General features: G+C 45.3%; 1 protein-coding gene across 8 annotated transcripts in view; it reads left to right on the top strand.

Annotated features, from left to right (window-relative positions):
- Positions 1–16,196, top strand: part of SIDT1 (SID1 transmembrane family member 1) — an 89,309-nt gene that overhangs the window by 15,246 nt on the left and 57,867 nt on the right. Inside the window, exon 1 of one of the 8 annotated variants that reach the window (XM_048819473.2) lies at positions 13,848–13,944. The exons of the other annotated variants lie outside the window; for them this stretch is intronic. Within the exon in view, the coding sequence (XP_048675430.1) occupies positions 13,921–13,944 (24 nt within the window). The 5' untranslated portion in view covers positions 13,848–13,920. Of the gene's footprint in view, positions 1–13,847; positions 13,945–16,196 lie in introns of those variants that run through there. 8 annotated transcript variants of the gene reach the window in all.

The raw sequence follows: 16,196 nt of genomic DNA on the forward strand, positions 1-16,196 counted from the left end.
TGACTGGCCAGGCTACGGTGTGAAAGTTCTCTTTGTTTCTCCTTGATGAAACCCCCCGCCCCTTGGTTCACTCTACTTCCCTGCAAGCTAATCACCCTCCCCTCCTCCCTTTAATCATTGCTTGCAGAGGCAATAAAGTCATTGTTGCTTCACATTCATGCATTCTTTATTCATTCATCACACAAATAGGGGGATGACTACCAAGGTAGCCCAGGAAGGGTGGTGGAGGAGGGAAGGAAAATGCCACACAGCACTTTAAAAGTTTACAACTTTAAAATGTATTGAATGCCAGCCTTCTTTTTTTTGGGCAATCCTCTGTGGCGGAGTGGCTGGTTGGCCGGTGGCCCCCCCACCGTGTTCTTGGGCATCTGGGTGTGGAGGCTATGGAACTTGGGGAGGAGGGCGGTTGGTTACACAGGGGCTGTAGTGGCAGTCTGTGCTCCAGCTGCCTTTGCTGCAGCTCAACCATACACTGGAGCATACTGGTTCGATCCTCCAGCAGCCTCAGCATTGAATCCTGCCTCCTCTCATCATGCTGCCGCTACATTTGAGCTTCAGCCCTGTCTTCAGCCCGCCACCTCTCCTTCCAGTCATTTTGTGCTTTCCTGCACTCTGACATTATTTGCCTCCACGCATTCGTCTGTGCTCTGTCAGTGTGGGAGGACAGCATGAGCTCAAAGAACATTTCATCACGAGTGCATTTTTTTTTTTTCTTTCTAATCTTCACTAGCCTCTGGGAAGGAGAAGATCCTGTGATCATTGAAACACATGCAGCTGGTGGAGGAAAAAAAAGGGACAGCGGTATTTAAAAAGACACATTTTATAAAACAGTGGCTACAGTCTTTCAGGGTAAACCTTGCTGTTAACATTACATACATAGCACATGTGCTTTCGTTACAAGGTCGCATTTTGCCTCCCCCCACCGCGTGGCTACCCCCTCAACCCTCCCCCCTCCCTGTGGCTAACAGCAGGGAACATTTCTGTTTAGCCACAGGCAAACAGCCCAGCAGGAACGGGCTCCTCTGAGTGTCCCCTGAAGAAAAGCACTTTATTTCAACCAGGTGACCATGAATGATATCTCACTCTCCTGAGGATAACACAGAGAGATAAAGAACGGATGTTGTTTGAACGCCAGCAAACATACACTGCAATGCTTTGTTGTACTATGATTCCCGAGTACGTGTTACTGGCCTGGAGTGGTAAAGTGTCCTACCATGAAGGACGCAATAAGGCTGCCCTCCCCAGAAACCTTTTGCAAAGGCTTTGGGAGTACATCCAGGAGAGCCGCGAATGCCAGGGCAAAGTAATCCTTTCACGTGCTTGCTTTTAAACCATGTATAGTATTTTAAAAGGTCCCTTCTCCGCCTGCCGGGTCCAGGAAGCATCCTTGGGTGGGTTTGGGGGGTACTGGCTCCAGGTCCAGGGTAAGAAACAGTTCCTGGCTGTTGGGAAAACCGGTTTCTCCGCTTGCTTGCTGTGAGCTATCTACAACCTCATCATCATCATCATCTTCGTCCCCAAAACCTGCTTCTGTGTTGCCTCCATCTCCATTGAAGGAGTCAAACAACAGGGCTGGGGTAGTGGTGGCTGAACCCCCTAAAATGGCATGCAGCTCATCATAGAAGCGGCATGTTTGGGGCTTTGACCTGGAGCGGCCGTTTGCCTCTCTGGTTTTCTGGTAGGCTTGTCTCAGCTCCTTAAGTTTCACGCGGCACTGCTTCGGGTCCCTGTTATGGCCTCTGTCCTTCATGCCCTGGGAGATTTTGATAAAGGTTTTGGCATTTCGAAAACTGGAACGGAGTTCTGATAGCACGGATTCCTCTCCCCATACAGTGATCAGATCCTGTACCTCCCGTTCGGGACATGCTGGAGTTCTTTTGCGATTCTGGGACTTCATCATGGTCACCTCTGCTGATGAGCTCTGCATGGTCACCTGCAGCTTGCCACGCTGGCCAAACAGGAAATGAGATTCAAAAGTTCGCGATTCTTTTCCAGTCTACCTGGCCAGTGCATCTGAGTTGAGAGTGCTGTCCAGAGCGGTCACAATGGAGCACTCTGGGATAACTCCCAGAGGCCAATATCGTCGAACTGCGCTAATCCACTTGTCAGGGGTGGAGTAAGGAAATCGATTTTAAGAGCCCTTTAAGTCGAAATAAAGGGCTTCATCGTGTGGACGGGTGCAGGTTTACATCGATTTAACACTGCTAAATTCGACCTAAAATCCTAGTGTAGACCAGGGCTAAGACACTGCATTTCCACATCTGCAGGCATGGTTTCGATTAAGTTTCTGTGGCTAGGACATCAAATGTAAAACAGTAAAAAATCTTATCCTATTCAGTAACAGTCACGGGGAGCAGGAAAGGAAAGGTGTGAGAGTAACAGTCTAGTGAATGGTGTTGTAGTAAAAGCTCTTGGATGAAAAAATTAATCTATTTATGAGGCCTACACAACTTATCTGGGAAAGTATTAAAAGATTAATTAGGGGTTGCTTTCTGGTCAGCTGTACTGCAGTGTATGTGTCCTGAGGCCTTTACACACTGCAGCTTCCTCCCAGGGTACAGTGTGGCAGATACAAAACTCTGTAATAACCCTGTGTTGCTGTGGGGGCGGGGTGGGAAAATGTACAGTGCAGTAAAAACAATGCTCCTTCTCCTCCCATGTAATGGTGGACTGCCCTTCCAAGAGGTTAAATGTATTACAGAATGGCTCTAGTAACTCCATAATTTTGGTTGCATCAGGGTGTCTGTTATCATCGCAGTTTGCCCCCTCTCGGCCCTACTCCACAAGTGTATCGTTTTCTGTTTGTAACAAGCTCTCTCTGTTTGCCACGGGAGCTCTCACACGTTCTTGTGCACAATTTGCTAAAACTGGGCTAAGTTCCACTAGTACAAATCACAAAAGCTTCCTCGGCTACCCTAGGGGCTTGCACAGTGCACCTGCGCCAATTTCAGTGCACCAACTGGGGCAGTTTCAAGTGTAGACGAGGAATGAGAATGACAGCTGTTTGCAATGTGTTTGTAGAGTAAACTGTGAAAGATGGCTAGGGACTTTCATTTTCAGTTTTTATTTTATTTCATTTTTCCTGGGAATTTATCAGTGTTTATTTCCACAACAACAAAAATAGTTGAAAATCAGTGCAAAAAACTATTAATAATTTTTCTGGGTAAATATCAGGGTTTATTTTGGTGGATGGAAAGTCGATGGAAAAATATTCGGTAGATAAAAGCTTTGAATTCCGTTCATCAATGCAGAACTAAAACAGAACTCAAAACACAATGCCACCTCTGAGTTTAAGAAAACAATACATCTCTAATCCCAGATAAAACTTTTCATTTGAATAAACCGTTTACTGTTGTAGACCTTGAACTACTAGTCTATAAATATTTACATTTAATAATTGGGCCACATCATTTGCAGTTTTCAGAGTAACAGCCGTGTTAGTCTGTATTCGCAAAAAGAAAAGGAGTACTTGTGGCACCTTAGAGACTAACCAATTACCTGAGCATGAGCTTTCGTGAGCTTTCATTTGCAGTGCATACACTCAACTTCATCCTTTTTCTCCTGTGGTGTGTTGGTTTTTTTATTTATTATTTTTTAAATATTTTTCAAATATTTCCTTGTGTTCTGAAGCATATTCTGATAAAGATTTTTGTTTTCTTTCCATTTTAGTGTGTCAGATCTTTAGACTGTTATCTGCTAACAGCTTGAAATGTGTACATGGTGGGTGTGAGACTCATCCGTACATTAAGCAATCATGCACACAAGCTCTGAAGTGCATGCACAAGTCGTTTATGGTGTGTATCTTCTAGACTAATCAACAGGCAGCTTTGCATATACACATAGACTAATGTATTATCGTAATACATAGATCTCATGCAATGTATTGTACTTTCCTAATAAAACAAGTTATTTTTATATATTTGAATGATACAAAAGTGGGGTGAAAATCAGAAGAAAAAAAAAACTTTTTGTAAAACCTGGGAATTTTTTGGTAAAAATCAGTTTAAACTGAAAACTAAGGGGCTTAAAGATGCCTAACCACAATCATGCTTTGTACCTGGTTGCACACCCTTTAGGAATGAGGGGGAGGAGGGAAGGTTCTGGGATGAGAATGAGCTGAGAACATCAAAGTGACCTGAAAGGTATAACAGTGCTACAAATCAAGGAAAGAGGAGTGAGCAGCGGCTGGATCTGTGAAGCCTTCAGTCTCTACAGCTGTCAATCACTAGCACCTTCCATCTGCTAGAACCTGCAGGGCTAGAAGCTATGACCATGGTGGTTCTGGGCTGCTCAGGCCTCTGCATTGCCATTGGAGGCTTAGGCTGGGCTTCCATGGGAGGACCCTGCAAGGCTGGACTTGGCAGAAAGTACTGCCCAGCAGAACCTGAATGGTGGCCCCTCATAGCTCACTGATGGGCCAGTACCACTGCTTCAACCCAGAAGCCGTGAAGGGAGCTGTCTGAGCAACAACACAGACTGCCTGCCCATGTTTGCTCCAGACCCTAGACTCCAGCACCTGACCCTGTTTTGTCCTTGTCTTCACTATTCAATTGCTAATCTGCCCTGACCCTGATCTCCTGGTAACCAGACTCTGCCTGCCTTGGGACACCTGATTCTCGGTCTGTCCACTGGTCCATCTCAGACTCTGACTTCCTGGAACCTGACTTAGCCCGACTCCCGCTCTGACCACTAGATCTGACCACCCATGTTGCAGTCATGACTCCATCAGTTCAACACTATTTTAAGGCTCAAAAAACCCAAGACCTAGAGACTAATCAGATCAGAAGGGTTGGGGGAGGAATTCAAGTCACAGGGTCACTGAAGTCACCTGCACCAGGCTCTTTTGCCAGGAACCCACAGTGAATCTGCAAAAAGAAAGGGAGTACTTGTGGCACCTTAGAGACTAACAAATTTATACAAGTACTCCTCTTCTTTTTGCGAATACAGACTAACACGGCTGCTACTCTGAAACCTGTCATTATGCAAGACAGTGAATCTGGTTTCTTATTTGCAAGCAAGATGAATTTGCAAACCTACAAGAATATATTGAATGTGGGAGTATGTGTCTAACTCTGAGTTGTGTGGCTTCTTCACAGTTATGATGCATTGAGACCACTTATATTTTTAAATTAACTAGCACTTCTTGTTAGCTCTCCCAAAATGCAACTTAATGCAAACATGCCGCTTAAATGAATAAGATTTACGTTTATTTGGAACAAAAGAAGGAGAAGAAAATCAGAGAAGTCATTCAAATTACAGTAACACTTTGGCAAAATGTGTGTCAGGTTTGATCTAGGTAAACCTGGCTCTTCCTTAATTAGTGATACCATTAGCTGTACACTCAGATTATAGGCCCTAATATTGCAATTGTACTCCTAGATTAGTATTTTGGTAATATTACAACTGCTCCATTTCCAGTAGGTGTTTCAGCCAGAGCTATGTGAAAGGAAATCCATCAAGCCAACTTCACTGTGTCATGTGAACAATATCCAGGGGAAAGTGCGGGGGCGCGGGGGAGAGATCACTAAGATCAATTAAATCCCATTAATAGCTGAAAATGACTGACTACTTCATTTGAAGGCAGCTGTCATTTCAAAGCCAATAGTTAGTCTCTCAAGGATGTAGCAGAACTCTGCCTCTGTCATTGGATTTATTATATCCCTGCCAGCCTAGCAGTGAACAACACTGCATATATATATATATATATATATATATATATATATATATATATATTCCAACCCCAGCTGCTGAACTGTACTGATAGGCATGATGTATAAATGCTGACGGGGTCATCATGTGTGAGTGCCTACAGTCAGAGCTGAAAGATGGGTGTGGTATCATCCATACATCCTCTATTGGGTTTGATAGGCTCCTCTGGTAGGGAGACAGACTCTGACGAGATGGGTCTCTTCCATCTATCACAAGGATCCCCTTCTCAGATTGTTAGAAATTCAAAGGACTCCTCAGAGCATATGCGATAAAATATAGAAAGGTCATGTCATTGGTGCTGCAAACATCTTGTAAGTGTTCCCAGCACAGGCAAGAGTGGATGTCTAGTCTTAAATCTACCCTGTTGTGCATGTGTCTGTTATGATATGATATGACATGGCATTTAATTCTACGACCATGTATTTACTTCTCAGATAATGCACTCTTTAATAAAGAGGCACATGTATAGAATCTTGTCTTATTGTGTTCATACTCTGTATGCCACTCAGTCCGAGAAAGTAACTTTAATGTGAAAAATATGTTTTATGCTCTAGTCCTGCAGCTTACGGCAGACGATGAAGTGCGGTGTATTTAAAGTGGAAAAAATGTTGATATTTATAGGGGGGTTAGAATTAAATTACATGAATGAAACACCAGAGACAGTATTGCATCTTTCTGTGCATGTATAATTGCTACTTAATTGTATTACGTTATTCGCACGTGGAAACCCACCGGCACCGTTTTTTTGGTCAACTTATTGAACACTTCAGTTTTCAATTTAGTTATATTTATCTAACTAGAAGTATATGGATAACCTTCAAATCAGCTGCATACAAGTAAAAAATATTTCCCTAAAATTTTCAGTCACGGGGGTAAAATAATGTGATCATATTTTAAAGAAATCATATCCAGTATCGGGAATACATGGCATTTGCGCTCTTAAGACATTTTGTGGATAAAGCACCTGAAAAACATATAGTTCCACTACTACATCTAAAAAAATTCTGTAGCTGAGTTATTTCTCTGAGAAGCAGTTTCTGAAATACTAGTATACCAAATCCACTGTTCAAAGGGGCATCTGGCTATTAAAGAAGTGACATCATGGGCGGTGGGTATCAAAGGCAGGGGGAGGCTGTGCCCCCAGGCCCGTTTCTGCTTCCCGTGCTGTGCTGCGGGAGGCTTTTCCCCGACGTGGCTGGGGCTCCAGGCTAATGGGGGCTGGCCTGTGCTCTGGGGCTGGGGGAGGGAGGCTGTGCTGCCCGCCCGGCTTGGGAGGGGTGGGGGGGAGTGTACCCTGCCCAACCTCACAGTGCTCCGGGCCTGGGGGGCGGGGCCCGCCGCCAGCTCCTCTGCCCAGCATTCCGGGACTGGGGGGCTCAGGTGGCCGGGAGGGGGGGAGAAATGGACTCTGGGCTCCAGCGGGAGGGGCAGGGCCTTGAGCAGAAGGGGTGGTCCCGGCTGGGGTCTAGCCTCCCTGAGCCCAGGGTTCATCCACCGCCCATGAGCGACATCCTCCTAAATATACATGGCTTATTTCTCCCCTGCATCCAAGTCCTTAGAGTGCACAGAGGAGGGCCAGAAGGGAGCTTGTTATAGCTCCCTGATTGTGTGCTGGCCTGGCCTGGGTGTTAAGTTGCCATGTAGCTGATATAAGATGCCAGTAGAGAGAGAGCTTTGTCATGCTATGCCCCCATTCACCCACAGCCTGTCCCTTACACTGGGATAGAGTGGGGCAGCTGCCAGCAGGTATTCTCCAATGCCCATTTATGACCAAGGATCTGGCCCTCTTTGTGCTGAGTGGCACAAAGATTGCACCAAGAGAATCTGTCCCACAGTACCTGAGGTGTTGAGAAAATTTAGCAAATTAAGTATTACAGAACTAGATTTATATAATATGTGCTGAGCATGTTTGGGTTAAGTTGAGAGGCAAGAGCAACAAGGGTGATGTTGTGGTGGGCGTCTGCTAGAGACCACCAGACCAGGAGGATGAGGTAGATGAGGCTTTCTTAGGACAACTAAAAGAAGTTTCCAGATCACAGGCCCTGTTTCTCATGGGGGACTTCAATCATCCTGACATCTGCTGGGAGAGCAATACAGCAATGTACAGACAATCCAGGAAGTTTTTGGAGAGTGCTGGGGCCAACTTCCTGGTGCAAGTGGTGGAGGAACCAACTAAGGGTCGTGCTCCTCTTGACCTGCTGCTCACAAAGAGGGAAGAATTGGAAGGGGAAGTAGAAGTGGGTGGCAACCTGGACAGCAGTGACCATGAGATGGTCGAGTTCAGGATCCTGACAAAAGGAAGAAAGGAGAGCAGCAGGATATGGACCCTGGACTTCAGAAAAGTAGACTTTGACTCCCTCAGGGAACTGATGGGCAGGATTCCCTGGGAGGCTAATATGAGGGGGAAAGGAGTCCAGGAGAGCTGGCTGTATTTTAAAGAAGCTTTATTGAGGGTGCAGGAACAAACCATCCCTTTGTGCAGAAAGAATAGCAAATATGGTAGGTGACTAGCTTGCCTTAACAGAGAAATCTTTGGTGAGCTTAAACACAAAAAGGAAGCTTGCAAGAAGTGGAAACTTGGACAGATGACTCGGGAGGAGTACAAAAATGTTGCTCGAGCATGCAGAGATATAGGCCAAAGCACAAATGGAGTTGCAGCTAGCAAGAGATGTGAAGGGTAACAAGAAGGGTTTCTACAGGTATGTTAGCAACAAGAAGGTCAGGGAAAGTGTGGGACCCTTATTGAATGGGGGCGGCAACCTAGTGACAGATGATGTGGAAAAAGTACTCAATGTTTTTTTTGCCTCAATCTTCACAGACAAGGTCAGCTCCCAGACTGCTGCACTGGGCAGCACAGTATGGAAAGGAGGTGAGCAGCCCGAAGTTGTGAAAGAACAGATTAACGACTATTTAGAAAAGCTGGACATGCACAAGTCCATGGGGATGGGTCTAATGCATCTGAGGGTGCTGAGGGAGTTGGCTGATGTGATTGCAGAGCCATTGGCCATTATCTTTGAAAATTCGTAGCGATGGGGGGAAATCCTGGACGATTGGAAAAAGGCAAATATAGTGCCCAACTTTTAAAAAGGGAAGAAGGAGAATCTGTGGAACTACAGACTGGTCAGCCTCACCTCAATCCCTGAAAAAATCATGGAGCAGGTCCTTAAGGAATCCATTTTGAAGCACTTGGAGGAGAGGAAGATGATCAGGAACAGTCCAACATGGATTCACCAAGGGCAAGTTATGCCTGACCAACCTGATTGCCTTCTATGATGAGATAACTGGCTCTGTGGATATGGGGTAAATGGTGGACGTGGTATTCCTTGATGTTAGCAAAGCTTTTGATACGGTCTCCCACGTTATTCTTGCCAGCAAGTTAAAAAGGTATGGATAGGATGAATGGACTATAAGGTGGCTAGAAAGCTGGCTAGATCATCGGGCTCAATGGGTAGTGATCAATGGCTCGATGTCTCGTTGGCAGCTGGTATCAAGCGGAGTGCTCCAGGGGTCGGTCCTGGGGCCAGTTTTGTTCAACATCTTCATTAATGATCTGGATGATGGGATAGATTGCACCCTCAGTAAGTTTGCGCATGACACTAAGCTGTGGGGAGAGGTAGATATGCTGGAGGGTAGGGATAGGATCCAGAGTGACCTAGACAAATTGGAGGATTGGGCCAAAAGAAATCTGATGAGGTTCCACAAGATCAAGTGCAGAGTCCTGCACTTAGGACGGAAGAATCCCATGCACTGCTACAGGCTGGGGACTGACTGGCTAAGCGGCAGTTCCGCAGAAAAGGACCTGGGGATTATAGTGGACAAGAAGCTGGATATGAGTCAAGAGTTTGCCCTTGTTGCCAAGAAGGCTAACAGCATATTGGGCTGCATTGGTGGGAGCATGGCCAGCAGATCGAGGGAAGTGGTTATTCCCTTCTATTTGGCACTGGTGAGGCCACATCTGGAGTATTGTGTCCAGTTTTGGGCCCTCCACTGCAGAAGGGATGTGGAAAAATTGGAGAGAGTCCAGCGGAGGGCAACGAAAATGATTAGGGGGCTGGGGCACATGACTTAGGAGGAGAGGCTGAGGGAACTGGTCTTATTTAGTCTGCAGAAGAGAAGGGTGAGGGGGATTTGATAGCAGTCTTCAACTACCTGAAGGGGGGTTCTAAAGTGGATGGAGCTCAGCTGTTCTCAGTGGTGGCAGATGACCGAACAAGGAGCAATCGTCTCAGGTTGCAGTGGGGGAGGTCCAGGTTGGATATTAGGAAACACTATTTCACTAGGAGGGTGATGAAGCCCTGGAATGGGTTACCTAGGGAGGTGGCGGACTCTCCATCCTTAGAGGTTTTTAAGGCCCAGCTTGACAAAGCCCTGGCTGGGATGGTTTAGTTGGGGATTGGTCCTGCTTTGAGCAGGGGGTTGGACTAGATGACCTCCTGAGGCCTTTTCCAACCCTAATCTTCTACTATTCTATGATCTATGTGCAACTTCACTTGAAGTCAAGGGAATTTTCAGATGTTCAGCTGTCTTCGAGATTTGGAAGACAATGCACCATTGTTTTCATTATTACAATATTAATTAGAAAATCAGTGGAAAAATATATTGTGATCATGTAATTTGACTGAATGGTAATGTGTGCACATAAGGAGGTAGGGTTATAGTCACAGGCAACTTTTGGCAATGTCCATCTTTGGAGAGCTGAATTATGCAATTCTTGATTTTTTTTTTTAAAAGAGAAATACAGTATTTAATTTGTAGGATGCAACTATCTAGGCTTTTATACATATAATGTATATGTACACAAATTATCTGAATTCGGATTAACCAAAATGAATTTGTCCTCGAATCCAGAAATCACATGGAAACTAATTGCAGGAAGGCGTTTGTTATTCCTTGATAAATAGCATTTACCTATCATAGGTTATACTAGTGCAAGAGTGGATTGGCCAGTAATATGCACATCCAGTGCACCTGTTCCCGGGAGCTGTGCCTGGACTGACACACCAAAGGTTGGAGAAGGTGCTGTGTGTGTGTCCAGTCTTCATCAGTTTCCATTAATTGTGTTGGTTAATGGTTCCCGTGTGCCCTCTGTTACCAGATTTGCCTGTTACTTTGGGGTATGCTCATTTATTAGGGTTACTCTTCTGTAATTCTATCAATGTACTACTTGTGTCACTTGTGTTCTCATACGGAGCTCTACTTCTCCCTTCAGCAAGTTCCCTCCCAATGGAGGTAGCCTGCAGGACCTAAGTTCCCCCAGGCTGGGTTCGTCCAGCCCCAGAATCGCTCTTTCACTCTCTCTCTCTCTCTCACGCACACGCACACGCACACGCACACACACCTCCAGATGTGCTCTATTAATCAGCACTCCCAAGCTGACCCCTTATATGTCCCTGGACTCAACAGTCTGGGTCGAGCAGCACTTCCAAGCTGCCACCCTCATATGCCCCAGGTTCAGCACATCCCTATCCCCACTTTCACATTACAATTCTTCTGGTAGTAACGCACTTGATGAGCAAACCCTACAGGATTTTTGGGTGCTGCAGGGATCTTTAGCTTTAGCTGCACAGAGAATGGGGAAGCCAAAAACACCCATGGCAGGGGGGGAGGGAGAGAGAGAGAGAGAGAGATTGAGAAGCAACCGCGTAACCATGAAAGTTATTTATTGCCAAGTAATAACCATACAAGGAGAGCCAAACAAAAAAAACAGTTATAATATTAAATTTAACTTAAATTTGATTTTTAAAGTCAGATTTAGAAAGCTATAACTGATCACATAAGTCAGGGTCAGAAGGCTACACCTACAGAAAGAGCTGGGTTCTCACCACTCTGTGAAGCTTGAATGGATCAGGGTTCCCAGGTGTTGGTGGTAGCTCAGGGTTCAGAGTGCTGGAGACAGACAGAGCCCCCAGCATGATCAGTCAGGAGAAGATGAAGTCCCAATGGAACTCATGCAGATTTGGATCCAGGCATCAGAACACTTACTTGAGCGTGGGTAGGAGTTTTTGTAGGGAAAGAACAAGGCTTCCAGGGAGAACACTAGATTTGTTTATGGGTAAACTGATGGCTCAAGAGAGTATACCAAAGTTTTGTTCAGACTAGACAATAGGAACTGATTATTCCTGGCTATGGGCAGTGTTCCTTCAAGGGAGCTCACAATGCAATTAGGTAGCTTCAGTATTTTGGATACCAATAAAGGATTTATTACTAGAGTTGGTCTGATAACTACTGAGCTGGGTGTGTGCAGGTGTGGGTTCATTAACATCTGGAGCAGTGATTCCCCATCATGCAGTGCTTCCCTGCTTTTCTGGTCCCAGAGTTCAGTGCGGTTCTTGCCTTGGAATCTCTGTTCTCCATTCTGTGTGCTAATAGAGAGGCCTCCCTGTCCCACCTTTGATGCAGATGAGGCTAGGGGAGTTTCCTTAGTCCTGTCACCCTTGTCCCAGGGGTTCAGGTGTGTCTCCCACTGCCTTTTCATTGGTTTCTGTAAGTCCTTCTTCTGATTGGCTTTGGCTCAAGCAGAGGCTTGGGGGTGGGGGGAAGGTCTTTCATGAGTCAGACAGGCTGGGTTCTGGGCCTTGGTTCCCCAAGAGCACAGAGCTGATAGGTAACACCTCATTTGCGGAACAAAGGGTGCTGGAATCACTTAGCTTGAACATTTAACCTTGCAATGGTTTGGTTCTCTAGTGTAGATGGTGTGACACTGCACCCCATATTTTCCATAGTGATATTCTGATATGGTTATACCATAATTATGATGCATTTTATGCAAGATCAGTCATGTGAGGTGTCATTGGCAAAGTCATGACTTGCTGAATAGGATAATCCTGTTCGTATGCATGTATCATTTTTGCATCTGAAGTTATGAATATTGACTCTGCATCTGTATTTCAAATGTAGTTATACTGGGGGAACACCCACTAGACAAGATACTTTCAAACTAGATAGTGGGTGGGGAAGGACCTATTCAGGGCAATGGGCCATTAGGGAAAAACAATAGGCCTTAAGAGAAGATTATCTCCCACATGGGGAGCCTTCCTGAGAATACTACAGACAGCCTGTGAGTGATGGCTGCTATGACTTGACAAGGATCTGTGATCAGACCACAGAACTCTAGACTCCATCTTGGAATGTTAGTATTTTTCTACAGCGGTGTCTGGGAACCAAAGCTTTGAAACAAAGTGTTCCTGCCATATGCAAAAGCTGTATAAGGCAGGGAGTGACATCATCTGTGGTTCTTCACTCCCCATACAAGAAGACTCCTGGAAACACCTGAGGAACAAAGATTGAACTGGGGGAAGTGCTAGACCCAAGCTAACAGCATTTCTAGTCTGTGAATGAAACACCTGGGGATTCCAAGCTGTAAAGCAAGTGTAGCTTGCCCCTTAAGAATCCGCAGCCAGTTTGTATCCTCTCTTAGGGTGAGAATCTGCTAATGCATATCCAATTTATTTAGTATATTATGCTTAGTTTGTGGGTTTTTTTGTTTGTTTGTTTATTTGCTAGGTAATCTGCTTTGATCTGTTTGCTATCACTTAAAATCTATCTTTTGTAGTTAATAAAGTTGTTTTTGCTTTATCTAAACCAGTAAGTTGGAGTGATGTGTATGGGAATCATAGCTCAGGGGCAAAGGCTGTTGCATATTCCTCTCCACATGGAAGAGGGGGGTGAACTTTATGGGTTTATGTCATACAGTTCTCTGTGCAGTACACGACAGTATAATTTTGGGTTTATACTTCAGAGGGGATGCATGCATGGGGAGCTGGGAGTTGCCTTGGCTGTAGCCATCCTATGTAGGGGCTGGTCAGAGAGCCTGCATGTAACTGCAGGTGGGTGTGGCCCTACCTGTATGAAGGCTGGTTAAAGTGCAGGTTCGAGGGCTTTGTAGCTTGTCACAGCAGTACAGTGTGAGAGGGAGCCCAGGCTGGTGGGTCAGGGGGCTCAGTGGTACCCCAGTTCCAAGTGGCACACCGGGGGAAACCTGTCACAGATGGATCTAGAGAGAGAAGAAGAGAGAATTTGAGACTAGGATTTCAAAAATCTTCCAGCCTTTTGTTTAGGTGCAGCACGTACAGGAAATGTCAGATGTAAATTTTCTGTGTATAATCACCCTCTCTTTTCTCTCCTTCACCCTGTTCTAGGCTTACTTCTCTTTCCTCTGCCCCATTTTGCGTGCCCTTTGGCTGAGCTGAGAATGTTTACAGAATTCATTCTATGTCGGGTACAGGTGTGGAGCCGGTAAGGGTACAGTGATTTGTCAAATGACAAAAGATACTATGAGATTAATTCTATTCCATTCTTATTTTATTCATTTGAGTGTCTCTATTCAGTTGCACAGGCAGGAGTAACAGCAAGCTTTCCTATGCAAATACACACGCTTCCTCGCCAATGTGCATGACCTGTAGGGACCACATCCATGCATATAAAGAGAGCTCAGCAACACTATCCCTTCTATCCTTTAGCCTCTCGGCTGAGATCGCTAGCACTGGGGAAAAATGTGGTAGAGCCACGTAGGAGTAGCAATAGGGTAGAAGGCTGATTATTTCTGGACTTGACTTGGTTTGCACGTTGCATGCATGCATGGTTGCTGATTTCTGACATGACATAACTCCCTAGATCTCGGCCTATCTTGGATACGTATGACCCAGCATTGGATGGGGAGGACTGGTGTGTTTGGGATGCCTGACTAGAGGGGAGTGGCAATGAGTCAAGCTCCGTCTACACAAATCACAAACCCCACCCGTGCTCTCAGAGAAGATACACATTTTCTCCATTAAGATCAGTGGCAAATTAGTTATCATTGCCGTGTGTGTGTGTCTCTCTCCCTGTGGATTTGGGCAGGCAGCCTTTGGAGTTACATTGGGAATTTTTTGTTGCCAGCAGTGCTACAAACTGGATTCCTTTTATTTTTAATGACAACATACATTCTGCAGAAGCTGCTATGGTGGGTCCCCAAAGCAGTCCCAGTCTGTATCCTTGGGTGTACTGGGTCATGCGCCAACCCTGATGTATGCCCCCTCAAACGAAGTGTGTGTGTGTACACGTGCACACACATGCAATACCTAAAAATGCCCCAAAAGAGGGTTTTTCTAAAGCTTCTTGACCCCTTTGTATCATCGTTAAGGTAGAAGACTTAAATGGATGAGTTTCTATCACTCTCCTGTCTTGTCTGTAACATAATAAAATAGTTCTTGTTGCCATGGCAACATGAGGAAACTGGCATCTGGCGTGGGAATACCTAGCCTCTCTAGAGCAGCTTGTCTCCTGCAGGCTGCCAGGGCCCCACGCTCACAGCAGACTGCAGTTTCCCTTCTTTTATGACTTGTTACCTTGCTGCTCAGAGTTAATTGAATTTGCATGCTGGAGATGGGCCACTGGGGGGAGGAAAATGGATTCTGAACAGCACTGTTTTCTGGGTCACCTGGGATAACCGATTTGCTGTAGATCAGGACCCAGCAGCCAGATGAAGCAGCTTTCCCTTTTTTGCTTTGGTGTAGGATCTTGGTGGTAACTTCCTGTTGCAAAGAGACTGGCAGCATGTTTGCTCTATAAATAAGGAGTGGCCTGGCCATATGTGTTGCTATAGCAGCAACAATGAGATTCAGACCCTGAATGACAACTGCATATCCTACTTCTTAGTTTCAACGTTCCTTGATTGTACTCACGCTGTCTTCCTTACTCCCTGCCTCACCTGCTGTCCACTATAAATGTATAGCAAACCCACACAAACAAAAGGCAGCTTCTTAGGCAGGGGGTTGATCAATATCCATGGTGTAGCCTTGCAGAGTCAATTCAACTACAAGGAAAGGAGCTCAAGTCTACTCTGCCTCGTATATCAAACTCTCAGCTTATGGCTCTGGCAGTGTTGCCATCTGTCACCATTTCATTGCCAGTCTCTCATTATTTGGTGTTTTTCCTTTAAAGCCTCAGGTCCTAGAGTTGAGGTAATATGGGATAGATAAAGCATAGTTACATGCTTTAATTTTTAAAAAAATGAAGGTTTGTTTCTAGCCTTCATAGCCGCAGATACCAGCTTGAAAATGTGACTGGAAAGTCCCTCAAAGTCTCTGAAAGCAGAAGGCAAAGAAAAAGGGTCCAGCATTTATCATTATTTAAAATCTCATGACTTTTTGAGGATTGACTTATGATTTTGAAGGCTGAGGGGTTGACAGTCCTGTAGAATCTTTATTACCAGTGATGAGGGATATGGCGGAAGGTGCCTAGCTTGACTTCTAGATCACAGGCTGTGAGAAAGTGTGTTGATGTAAACTGAACCCACATGAGCTTGGAGTCATTAAGCAAGAATAAATGCACCAACAGTCTTCTCAAGTATAATTGCGCTTTAACTTGCACACCGCCATTTACATGCAGTTGTAAACCTTTGTTTTGGGCATGATCTGTAAAGACTTTTGCTACAGTGCAGGCCGTTATCTCAGTCTCCATGTCCTTCAGTGCCCTGCTATTGGGCATGCTATTGCCATTATGGGGCG

The sequence above is a fragment of the Caretta caretta genome, chromosome 1, assembly GCF_965140235.1.
Source record: "Caretta caretta isolate rCarCar2 chromosome 1, rCarCar1.hap1, whole genome shotgun sequence".
Taxonomy (NCBI): Eukaryota; Metazoa; Chordata; order Testudines; family Cheloniidae; genus Caretta; species Caretta caretta.